The sequence below is a fragment of the Coregonus clupeaformis genome, chromosome 1, assembly GCF_020615455.1.
Source record: "Coregonus clupeaformis isolate EN_2021a chromosome 1, ASM2061545v1, whole genome shotgun sequence".
Lineage (NCBI taxonomy): Eukaryota > Metazoa > Chordata > Actinopteri > Salmoniformes > Salmonidae > Coregonus > Coregonus clupeaformis.
In genome coordinates, this window is record NC_059192.1 from 4,845,897 (window position 1) to 4,858,407 (window position 12,511).

General features: G+C 48.4%; 1 protein-coding gene across 2 annotated transcripts in view; it reads right to left on the minus strand.

The window, feature by feature from the left end:
• The window catches only part of LOC121580391 (zinc finger MIZ domain-containing protein 1), a 301,135-nt gene that overhangs the window by 22,643 nt on the left and 265,981 nt on the right, over positions 1–12,511 (minus strand). For both annotated transcript variants that reach the window (XM_045224684.1, XM_045224717.1), the window contains exon 7: positions 11,916–12,139. In XM_045224684.1, the coding sequence (XP_045080619.1) occupies positions 11,916–12,139 (224 nt within the window). The remainder of the gene's footprint in view (positions 1–11,915; positions 12,140–12,511) is intronic.

A 12,511-nucleotide genomic window follows, 5' to 3' on the forward strand; every position in this document is an offset into this window, starting at 1 on the left:
CCAGGTTGACTCTCCACACTCTACCTGTCTACCAGGTTGACTCTCTACACTCTACCTGTCTACCAGGTTGACTCTCAACACTCTACCTGTCTACCAGGTTGACTCTCAACACTCTACCTGTCTACCAGGTTGACTCTCAACACTCTACCTGTCTACCAGGTTGACTCTCAACACTCTACCTGTCTACCAGGTTGACTCTCCACACTCTACCTGTCTACCAGGTTGACTCTCCACACTCTACCTGTCTACCAGGTTGACTCTCCACACTCTACCTGTCTACCAGGTTGACTCTCCACACTCTACCTGTCTACCAGGTTGACTCTCAACACGTCCTCTACCTGTCTACCAGGTTGACTCTCCACACTCTACCTGTCTACCAGGTTGACTCTCCAAACTCTACCTGTCTACCAGGTTGACTCTCCACACTCTCTACCTGTCTACCAGGTTGACTCTCCACACTCTACCTGTCTACCAGGTTGACTCTCCACACTCTACCTGTCTACCAGGTTGACTCTCCACACTCTACCTGTCTACCAGGTTGACTCTCTACACTCTACCTGTCTACCAGGTTGACTCTCCACACTCTACCTGTCTACCAGGTTGACTCTCCACACTCTACCTGTCTACCAGGTTGACTCTCCACACTCTACCTGTCTACCAGGTTGACTCTCAACACTCTACCTGTCTACCAGGTTGACTCTCCACCCTTTGCCTGTCTACCAGGTTGACTCTCCACACTCTACCTGTCTACCAGGTTGACTCTCCACACTCTACCTGTCTACCAGGTCGACTCTCCACACTCTACCTGTCTACCAGGTTGACTCTCAACACGTCCTCTACCTGTCTACCAGGTTGACTCTCAACACTCTACCTGTCTACCAGGTTGACTCTCAACACTCTACCTGTCTACCAGGTCGCCTCTCTACACTCTACCTGTCTACCAGGTTGACTCTCAACACTCTACCTGTCTACCAGGTTGACTCTCAACACTCTACCTGTCTACCAGGTTGACTCTCAACACTCTACCTGTCTACCAGGTTGACTCTCAACACTCTACCTGTCTACCAGGTTGACTCTCAACACTCTACCTGTCTACCAGGTTGACTCTCCACACTCTACCTGCCTACCAGGTTGACTCTCTACACTCTACCTGTCTACCAGGTTGACTCTCTACACTCTACCTGTCTACCAGGTTGACTCTCCACACTCTACCTGTCTACCAGGTTGACTCTCTACACTCTACCTGTCTACCAGGTTGACTCTCAACACTCTACCTGTCTACCAGGTTGACTCTCAACACTCTACCTGTCTACCAGGTTGACTCTCAACACTCTACCTGTCTACCAGGTTGACTCTCTACACTCTACCTGTCTACCAGGTCGACTCTCAACTCGTACTCTACCAGTCTACCAGGTTGACTCTCAACACTCTACCTGTCTACCAGGTTGACTCTCTACACTCTACCTGTCTACCAGGTTGACTCTCTACACTCTACCTGTCTACCAGGTCGACTCTCAACTCGTACTCTACCAGTCTACCAGGTTGACTCTCAACACTCTACCTGTCTACCAGGTTGACTCTCCAAACTCACCTGTCCTTTTGACCAAAAGTAGTGCACTATATAGAGTAAATGGTGCCATTTATGGTGCCACACTCACTTCCCCCGAAGCCTCCTCCTCCCCCGGGGGGCCTGTCATACCAAATAGTGTCCCCCGGCCAAATAGTGTCCCCCGGCCAAATAGTGTCCCCCGGCCAAATAGTGTCTATCTCCTGCGTCACAATGGGATTCGATGAGTTCTAGCTTCTGTTGCTAGGGGCTGTTGCTAGAATTTGCAACATTCTGACCGGATTACGCAATGAACCAAAGCGTCCGTTGCTATGCTGGTTGCTTGGCTCTATTTTACCTCGTAGCGAAGGAAGGAGGACACGGGCAGTTCTATTTCACCTCGTAAGAAGCTCGCTCAGTCCCCGCAAAAAAAGTATTACCTCAGAATTGCTCTCCAAGGACCGTGTTTTAGACGGTGACAACCTGCTGAATACCTGCTGCTTCAGAGGACCGAAAAGACGGGAAAAGAGAACACTCTTTCGTTACCATATATTTGTCTTTATATAAGAAAATATTGTTAAATAGGAATAAATCATTTAAGCTGTTTTTAGATTGACGTTGCTAGCTACTGTAACGTGTGGGGTTCTATTTTCTCATAATTGGATCTGTATGTGATGAATAGCTTAGAAGGAATGCATTAATGATAAGCATAGGTTTGTACTATACTGATATAAATTGTTTCACATAACAGGCTGTGATTCATGTGAGGAACGTTAGGGGGAAGGACAGATAAGACTTGTATTTCTTACAGATACGAACACTGCCTCTTTGTTGTCTGTGAACCGTTGTCTGTGAACCGTCCTTGAACTAGGTACTCACAGTACAGTGGAATGGTGTCTTTTGGGTGCTAACTCCACAGGTTGTTATGATAAAAACGTATGCCTGGCAACAGGTGGAGCGCCAAGAGTCTGGGACCAGCCGGTGCGCCAACGGATTGGCTGAGTAAGTCTAAACCACGCTCAGTCTCTACTCTGATTGGCCAGCAGAGAGTGGGAACTATCTCTGTCAGAGTATTTGAAGAAGAACTCAGAACAATGGATTAGTTCTCTGTCTGCCCTGCGTGGTATTTCAGTGAGCCCGTATACGAACCGTCATACTTATCATACATACATTTTGCATATAATAAATTAAGCTTGGATTGAATATCTCTTGATTATGTTTTCTCTTATTCCAATACCAGATTTGAATTACGCAATTTCTAACAAACGTTACTTATATAACGTTACCTCAGCCTGCCTAGTCAGCTAGCTAGCCAGTTTTATTTAGCTAACGTTAGCTAGCTAGCTACTGTAAATGTTATTGTAGCTTTCTGTTTCTATGTAGCTTTCACTTCAATGGCATCCCTCGAGGAGGTTTTATTGTACCTTTCAAACCAGGCGAAGTGCTACGAAGGCACCACTGATCTCAACAAGAGGCGCAACATTCAGAGAAGATAGGAGGAAAGTGAGAAAGAAAAGATTAAAGTGAGAGAGGGAGAGAGAGAAACAGAGAGTGAAAGACAGCAGTGCAAATGTACTTAAGACTTGAGTATTTCAACAACTCTTCTCTTCCAACTTGTTAGGCAATCACATGTACCTACGGGGGGGAGGATGGCCAGCCGCACAGGAGGAGGATTTTTACTAAGGAGGTGAAGGAGGCCGTGCTGACTGAGATGCATGCTGGCCATTTCGGAGTGAAGCGCACGATTGCCAAAATCAACCTACGCTTCTTCTGACGGGGAATTGTCAAGGAGGTGGACAGCTGGGCAAGTTGAATAACCTTTTGTTTATCAATCACATTCTATTATAATCAGAAATTATTATGATTTCAATAAATGGCATATCAGAGAGCACACAATGTTTCAATTTGTCACTTTGTGCTTAAAAAGGTCAGTACCCTGTCTCGCCTGCCAGAGGTTTGAGAGGGTGAAGACTGTGGCGCCGGAGTTGAAGCCCATCAAAGATGTTTCACCTGATGGCACACGATCGGTAAAAGTGTCCCAATTCAAATTCTGCCCTGATAAGGTGTTTTGTAACGGTTGCTTTATTTGACCACAGCAGAGTTCAATATTATAGAATGTGTTTTTTCAGTATCCTTATACATATGAAAATGTGCATACTGTATGACACAGATACGGGTAAGAATAAAGTAATCTTCTCTCCAACACTTTAAATGTTAGCGGGTGGACCTCATCGGACCCTTCCCGAAATCCAGGAATGGCAACAGCTGGTGTCTGACGGCGACCGATCACTTTACCAAGTGGGTGGAGGCAATACCCATTAAGGTCAGTCAAGTAAGAGAACGTGCTTAACTCTCAATTCCCTTCTGGAATCCATTAAAAAGGGTTGCTCGGAATAGATTTTCGTTTTTTTGTATGATACCCATCAAGGACGAGACTGTCCGAGGCCACCTCCAAGGTGATGACGGACATCTTCAACACCCACGGGTTCTCCTGAGGTCAGAGGTCATGAACGCTGGAACAAGGTACGGATGTTATAGGTTATATTCTGTCACCAATGGTTTGTGTTATTTAGCTAGCCGTTCTTCAAACAAAGTCAACACAGTGGCCACTGCTAGCTACCCAACACGACCAGCTAACTGTACTGTAGTAGCTAAATACAATATACTTGTCCTAGCTAGCCAACGTTTAATCATTGCTGCGTCATGAAAGGAACTTGACACAGACACGAATGATCTGTTTAGTGTGTTATCACACTATTGGTGGTTTGTTGTGACCAAGTATTGGTGCTAAACTGTGTGTTACTGGATGCTAGCATGCTAGTTAGCTAGTTAACACACTATTGGTGGTTTGTTGTGACCAAGTGTTGGTGCTAAACTGCGTGTTATATTGTTATTGGATGCTAGCATGCTAGTTAGCTATGGTGTCATAGTTAGCTAGCTGAATAAAGTGGGTTGAGTCTATTCCTTTAAACATTGAACCGCTGTGGTTCACAACAATTCTGATTTCTAAAGGTGGAAGTTGGGAGAGTTTTTGTTCGGGTGGTTCAGTGAAACAATTTTAGTTTCTGAGGTAGAAGTTTTGGTGAGGGAGGCCCTGCTCTCTCCTCTCTCAGATGCTTAGCTCATTTCATTCCGATCTCCTCTGCATTTTTGTAGCCATTTGCTACAGCCTGTCAACTATGCCTCTGCCTATCCCTGTTCTCTCCTCTCTGCACAGGCTACACAAACGCACCACACCGCGTGGCTGCTGCCTCTCTAACCTGGCGGTCCCTGCACGCACCCCACACCTGGAGTTCCAGGTCGCAGGCAGCCTCTGGAACTGCCGTTCTGCTGCCAACAAAGCTGACTTCATCCCAGCCTATGCCAACCTCCAGTCCCTCGACTTCCTGGCGCTGACGGAAACATGGATCACCACTGAAAACACTGCTACTCCTACTGCTCTCTCCTCGTCTGACCATGTGTTCTCGCATACCCCGAGAGCATCTGGTCAGAGGGGTGGTGGCACAGGAATCCTCATCTCTCCCAAGTGGACATTCTCAATTTTTCCCCTAACCCACCTGTCTATCTCCTCATTTGAATTTCATGCTGTCACAGTCACTAGCCCATTTAAGCTTAATATCCTTGTCATCTATCGCCCTCCAGGTTCCCTTGGAGAGTTCATCAATGAGCTTGACGCCTTGATAAGTTCCTTTCCTGAGGATGGCTCACCCCTCACAGTTTTGGGGGATTTCAACCTCCCTATGTCCACATTTGACTCATTTCTCTCTGCCTCCTTCTTTCCACTCCTCTCCTCTTTTGACCTCACCCTCTCACCGTCCCCCTACTCACAAGGCAGGCAACACGCTTGACCTCATCTTCACTAGATGCTGCTCCTCTACTAATCTCACTGCAACTCCCCTCCATGTCTCCGACCACTACTTTGTTTCCTTTTCTCTCTCGCTCTCCTCCCACACTACTCACTCTGCCCCTACACAGATGGTAATGCGCCGCCGCAACCTTCGCTCTCTCTCTCCCACTACTCTCTCCTCTTCCATCCTATCATCTCTTCCCTCTGCTCAATCCTTCTCCCTCCAATCTCCTGATTCTGCCTCCTCAACCCTCCTCTCCTCCCTTTCTGCATCCTTTGACTCTCTGTGTCCCCTATCCTCCCGGCCGGCTCGGTCCTCCCCTCCAGCTCCGTGGCTTGATGACTCATTGCGAGCTCACAGAACAGAGCTCCGGGCAGCGGAGCGGAAATGGAAGAAAACTAAACTCCCTGCCGACCTGGCATCTTTTCACTCCCTCCTCTCTACATTTTCTTCATCTGTTTCTGCTGCTAAGGCCACCTTCTACCACTCTAAATTCCAAGCATCTGCCTCTAACCCTAGGAGGCTCTTTGCCACATTTTCCTCCCTCCTGAATCCCCCCCTCCTCTCTCTCTGTGGATGACCGTCAACCACTTTGAAAAGAAGGTTGACGACATCCGATCCTCGTTTGTTAAGTCTAATGACACTGCTGGTCCTGCTCACACTGCCCTACCCTATGCTTTGACTTCTTTCTCCCCTCTCTCTCCAGATAAAATCCTGCGACTTGTGACTGCAGGCCGCCCAACAACCTGCCCGCTTGACCCCATCCCCTCCTCCCTTCTCCAGACCATCTCCGGTGACCTTCTCCCCTACCTCACCTCGCTGATCAACTCATCCTTGACCGCTGGCCATGTCCCTTCCGTCTTCAAGAGAGCGAGAGTTGCTCCCCTTCTCAAAAAAACCAACACTCGACCCCACTGATGTCAACAACTACAGACCAGTATCCCTTCTTTCTTTTCTTTCCAAAACTATTGAGCGTGCCGTCTTTAGCCAACTCTCTTGCTATCTCTCTCAGAATGACCTTCTTGATCCAAACCAATCAGGTTTCAGGACTGGTCATTCAACTGAGACTGCTCTTCTCTGTGTCACGGAGACTCTCCGCACTGCTAAAGCTAACTCTCTCTCCTCTGCTCTTGTCCTTCTAGACCTGTCTGCTGCCTTTGATACTGTGAACCATCAGATCCTCCTCTCCACCCTCTCCGAGCTGGGCATCTCCGGCGCGGCTCACTCCTGGATTGCGTCCTACCTGACCGGTCGCTCCTACCAAGTGGCGTGGCGAGAAGCTGTCTCCGCACCACGTGCTCTCACCACTGGTGTCCCCCAGGGCTCAGTTCTAGGCCCTCTCCTTTTCTCCCTATACACCAAGTCACTTGGCTCTGTCATATCCTCACACGGCCTCTCCTATCATTGCTACGCTGACGATACACAACTAATCTTCTCCTTTCCCCCTTCTGATAACCAGGTGGCGAATCGCATCTCTGCATGTCTGGCAGACATATCAGTATGGATGACGGATCACCACCTCAAGCTGAACCCTGGCAAGACGGAGCTGCTCTTCCTCCCGGGGAAGGACTGCCCGTTCCATGATCTCGCCATCACGGTGGACAACTCCGTTGTGTCCTCCTCCCAGAGTGCGAAGAGCCTTGGCGTGACCCTGGACAACACCCTGTCGTTCTCCGCTAACATCAAGGCGGTGACCCGCTCCCTGCAGGTTCATGCTCTACAACATTCGGAGAGTACGACCTGCCTTACACAGGAAGCGGCACAGGTCCTAATCCAGGCACTTGTCATCTCCCGTCTGGATTACTGCAACTCGCTGTTGGCTGGCCTCCCTGCATGTGCCATTAAACCCCTACAACTCATCCAGAATGCCGCAGCCCGTCTGGTGTTCAACCTTCCCAAGTTCTCTCACGTCACCCCCTCCTCCGCACACTCCACTGGCTTCCAGTTGAAGCTCGCATCCGTTACAAGACCATGGTGCTTGCCTTAGGAGCAGCGAGGGGAACGGCACCTCTGTACCTTCGGGCTCTGATCAGTCCCTACACCCAAACGAGGACATTGCGTTCATCCACCTCTGGCCTGCTGGCTCCCTTCCTCTGCGGAAGCATAGTTCCCGCTCAGCCCAGTCAAAACTGTTCGCTGCTCTGGCACCCCAATGGTGGAACAAGCTCCCTCACGACGCCAGGACAGCGGAGTCACTCACCACCTTCCGGAGACATTTGAAACCCCACCTCTTTAAGGAATACCTGGGATAGGATAAAGCAATCCTTCTACCCCCCCCACACACAGCGGAGTCGCTCACCACCTTCCGGAGACATTTGAAACCCCACCTCTTTAAGGAATACCTGGGATAGGATAAAGTAATCCTTCTACCCCCCCCACCCACCCCACAGCGGAGTCACTCACCACCTTCCGGAGACATTTGAAACCCCACCTCTTTAAGGAATACCTGGGATAGGATAAAGTAATCCTTCTACCCCCCCCACCCACACACACAGCGGAGTCGCTCACCACCTTCCGGTGACATTTGAAACCCCACCTCTTTAAGGAATACCTGGGATAGGATAAAGTAATCCTTCTACCCCCCAAAAAAAATTGTAAAGTGGTCATCCCACTGGCTATAGGGTGAACACACCAATTGGTGAGTCGCTCTGGATAAGAGCGTCTGCTAAATGACGTAAATGTGCCCTTGAGCAAGGCACTTAACCCTAATTGCTCCTGTAAGTCGCTCTGGATAAGAGCGTCTGCTAAATGACTAAAATGTAAATGTAAAATGTAAAATGTTATTTTTTTTTTATGCGGTGGAAGTTGTCGAACCCGATCACAACGCCTTTGAGGATCACCTTCAGGCACAGGCTGAGAAGGATGTGGAGGGTAAAAAAAAAAAAAAAGTGTCCGCTGTTAATTTATTTTCTGGCCCTCCAAGAGATTTGTAATATGAAATTTAATTGCATTTATTCCTGTTATCAATCAAGGTGAGACTGAACTTGGACAAGGCAGGTGGCTTAGTGGTTAAGAGCGTTGTGCCAGTAACCGAAAGGTGGCTGGTTCTAAAAATCTGTCGATGTGCCCTTGAGCAAGGCACTTAACCCTAATTGCTCCTGTAAGTCGCTCTGGATAAGAGCGTCTGCTAAATGACTAAAATGTGAAATGTAAGGCGCAGGACAAACAGAAGTAGAGCTACCGGAGCTGGGGTCACCGTCTGTTAAGGTGAATATAAAACATCTCAGATAATAACTATTTCCACACAAAATAACCTGAAGCTAGTTTTAGTTTCCCTAAGACCGATATTTTTTCTCTTTTGTCTTGCTAGGGTTTCCTCGGTGGAAGCCAACAATATTCTCCAGTTGGAGCAGTTGGACGGTCGACCACTGAAAGCCCTGACGCCCTACACTTCTGTGAAGCCCAATAGACAAAGTATGTTACGCTTTGGTTGACATTTGAGAACGCAAGAAATGGTAGTTATGCTGATCTTATAAAAAATGTACCTCTTCGATTTACCTCTCCAAATGACTTTAGGACCATCGACTGTCCGAGCCCCCCAGAGGGTATCCCATCTACCAGAACCAGTGAGTTCGGATCTGATTCTCTGTGCTCTGAGTCGGAGGGGGACCAGCTTGAGGTAGGCTATACCTTCCAAACGTGTAGAAAACTACACATCTCCCATTTATAACACTGCCCTAATCCATCACATTTTCTCCCAGTAATGTGTAACCTGTGTGTTTGCTTGTTTACGTCTCTGTCTCCTCCCCTGTTCCCTTTAACTCTGCTCCTGTTCTCCAGGACCTAGGGGTTCTGCCCAACACCCGGACCTGCTTCCTTTAGCTCTGCTCCTGTTCTCCAGGACCTAGGGGTTCTGCCCAACACCCGGACCTGCTTCCTTTAGCTCTGCTCCTGTTCTCCAGGACCTAGGGGTTCTGCCCAACACCCGGACCTGCTTCCTTTAGCTCTGCTCCTGTTCTCCAGGACCTATGGTTCTGCCCAACACCCGGACCTGCTCCCTTTAGCTCTGCTCCTGTTCTCCAGGACCTAGGGGTTCTGCCCAACACCCAGACCTGCTCCCTTTAACTCTGCTCCTGTTCTCCAGGACCTAGGGGTTCTGCCCAACACCCAGACCTGCTTCCTTTAACTCTGCTCCTGTTCTCCAGGACCTAGGGGTTCTGCCCAACACCCAGACCTGCTCCCTTTAACTCTGCTCCTGTTCTCCAGGACCTAGGGGTTCTGCCCAACACCCAGACCTGCTCCCTTTAACTCTGCTCCTGTTCTCCAGGACCTAGGGTTCTGCCCTAACACCCAGACCTGCTCCCTTTAACTCTGCTCCTGTTCTCCAGGACCTAGGGGTTCTGCCCAACACCCAGACCTGTTCCCTTTAACTCTGCTCCTGTTCTCCAGGACCTAGGGTTCTGCCCAACACCCGGACCTGTTCCCTTTAGCTCTGCTCCTGTTCTCCAGGACCTAGGGGTTCTGCCCAACACCCGGACCTGCTCCCTTTAACTCTGCTCCTGTTCTCCAGGACCTAGGGTTCTGCCCAACACCCAGACCTGCTTCCTTTAACTCTGCTCCTGTTCTCCAGGACCTAGGGGTTCTGCCCAACACCCAGACCTGCTTCCTTTAACTCTGCTCCTGTTCTCCAGGACCTAGGGGTTCTGCCCAACACCCAGACCTGCTCCCTTTAACTCTGCTCCTGTTCTCCAGGACCTAGGGGTTCTGCCCAACACCCAGACCTGCTCCCTTTAACTCTGCTCCTGTTCTCCAGGACCTAGGGGTTCTGCCCAACACCCAGACCTGCTCCCTTTAACTCTGCTCCTGTTCTCCAGGACCTAGGGGTTCTGCCCAACACCCAGACCTGTTCCCTTTAACTCTGCTCCTGTTCTCCAGGACCTAGGGGTTCTGCCCAACACCCGGACCTGTTCCCTTTAACTCTGCTCCTGTTCTCCAGGACCTAGGGGTTCTGCCCAACACCCGGACCTGCTCCCTTTAACTCTGCTCCTGTTCTCCAGGACCTAGGGGTTCTGCCCAACACCCGGACCTGTTCCCTTTAACTCTGCTCCTGTTCTCCAGGACCTAGGGGTTCTGCCCAACACCCAGACGTGGAAACCACCTGATGTCCTCCATTACCAACCACCTTCCAACTTTTCATTACATCATCTACAGCTACTGTTGTTGTCATGTTGTCATTATCGGCTAAGAAAGTGTTCTTGTTCTATCATACTGGGCCACATAATATGTGAGATACACAGATGAACTAAAAACACTAGCGCTGCAAACACTCAGAACAAAGAGAGCAGCGGTGCCTGGATTTCTCCCTCTTCAAGTCCTCTGTAGCTCAATTGGTAGAGCATGGCGCTTGGATAAAAGCGTCTGCTAAATGGCATATTATTATTATATATTATTATAAGTCCCCCTTCCGAGACTGGCTGCCTGTTGAGAACAAGTGGCAGGCAGAACCTCCCACCCACACAGCAACCACCACCTCTCTCTATTCCACACACCAGAATTCAGTATTTTAGTCTGTGATTGCCATGTGAGTGTACAACAAAAAATCTGTAAATATATTAATGACACAACTGTAACAAAAAATATCAAAGTTTATGTATTGAAATCTTAAATATTTTGCCAGGTTGGTTTTCACAGCTGTTTCACAAGGTGTTCATTATTTTAAGTTGTAAGGAATCCTTTAATGGTATTTATTAGTTCCACATTATTGTTATATACTAGGACCTACAATAGATACATATATATTAAACCACAAGGGGGTGCTAATGAGCTATGCGAGATATAAAAACAATTCATCATAATAGAGGACTACTGAAATTATATTATTTCAGTGTAGATGAGGGAAGGGCAGGTTAAAATAAAAAACGTGACAGCCAGACAAGCCAGTGTATGACTCAAACGGATTTGCATATGAATGGAGTGGAAATAAGCTGACTTTGTGATCTCTAAGGTAAGTAACTTTAACGTGTCAAGCTGATTACACGTTTTTTCGCCATTTCCGAAACGTAGCAACGTTGAAGACATGGATTTAATGTTGTAATGTTAACAAGGTACCCAAAAGCAGTTCGAAGTCATGTTTTCATTTTATAAGCTAAACAAAACTTGTTTAAACAGCGAAATTGTCGCCGAAATCAGCCTTGTTTGCATAGTGATGATGAAAATAACGTCATTTAGGCTGTAATGATCTCCATCTTTAGGTCATCACACTGTTGATATAGCAACGGACACTATTTGGCCTGACAGGATCACACTCACTTCCCCCCGAAGCCTCGTCCTCCCCCGGGGACATTTTACATTTACATTTTAGTCATTTAGCAGACGCTCTTATCCAGAGCGATTTACAGAAGCAATTAGGGTTAAGTGCCTTGCTCAAGGGCACATCGACAGATTTTTCACCTAGTTGGCTCGGGGATTAGAACCAGCGACCTTTCGGTTACTGGCACAACGCTCTTAACCACTAAGCTACCTGCCGCCCACAACTCACCCCCCACCCCAAAGCCTCCTCCTCCCCCCGGGACCACACTCACTTCCCCCCGAAGCCTCCTCCTCCCCCGGGGTAACCCTGGCGTCCGTACATCCCCTGCTGCATGTAGGCCTGGTTCTGCTGGGCCTTGTTGGGGAACTGCTGCTGCTGACCCGGGTACTGGGGGGAGTTCATCCCCTGGTTGTTCCCAGACATACCCCCCTGACCCATGGGGTTACCACCAGGGTTCATGGGGTTACCGCTGTTAGCCATGTGGTTAGCCAACACCTGGTGGATGAGACAGAAACAGATGTGTGTTTGGTTTAATTTCAGTGTGTCATCATGATGTCTGTCAGGTAGTGACTGGGACATGAAATGGGCCTGGGCATCTCAAACACACCGGCCCATCGTTTTCCTCAAGGCCCCAAATAATGGTCAATATGTGCAAAACACAACAATTTACAACACTACAATTAGTATTACTACTGTAGTCACTACTACTACTATTACTACTGTAGTCACTACCACTACTATTACTACTGTAGTCACTACTGCTACTATTACTACTGTAGTCACCACTACTACTATTACTACTGTAGTCACTACTACTACTATTACTACTGTAGTCACTACTACTACTATCACTACTGTAGTCACTAC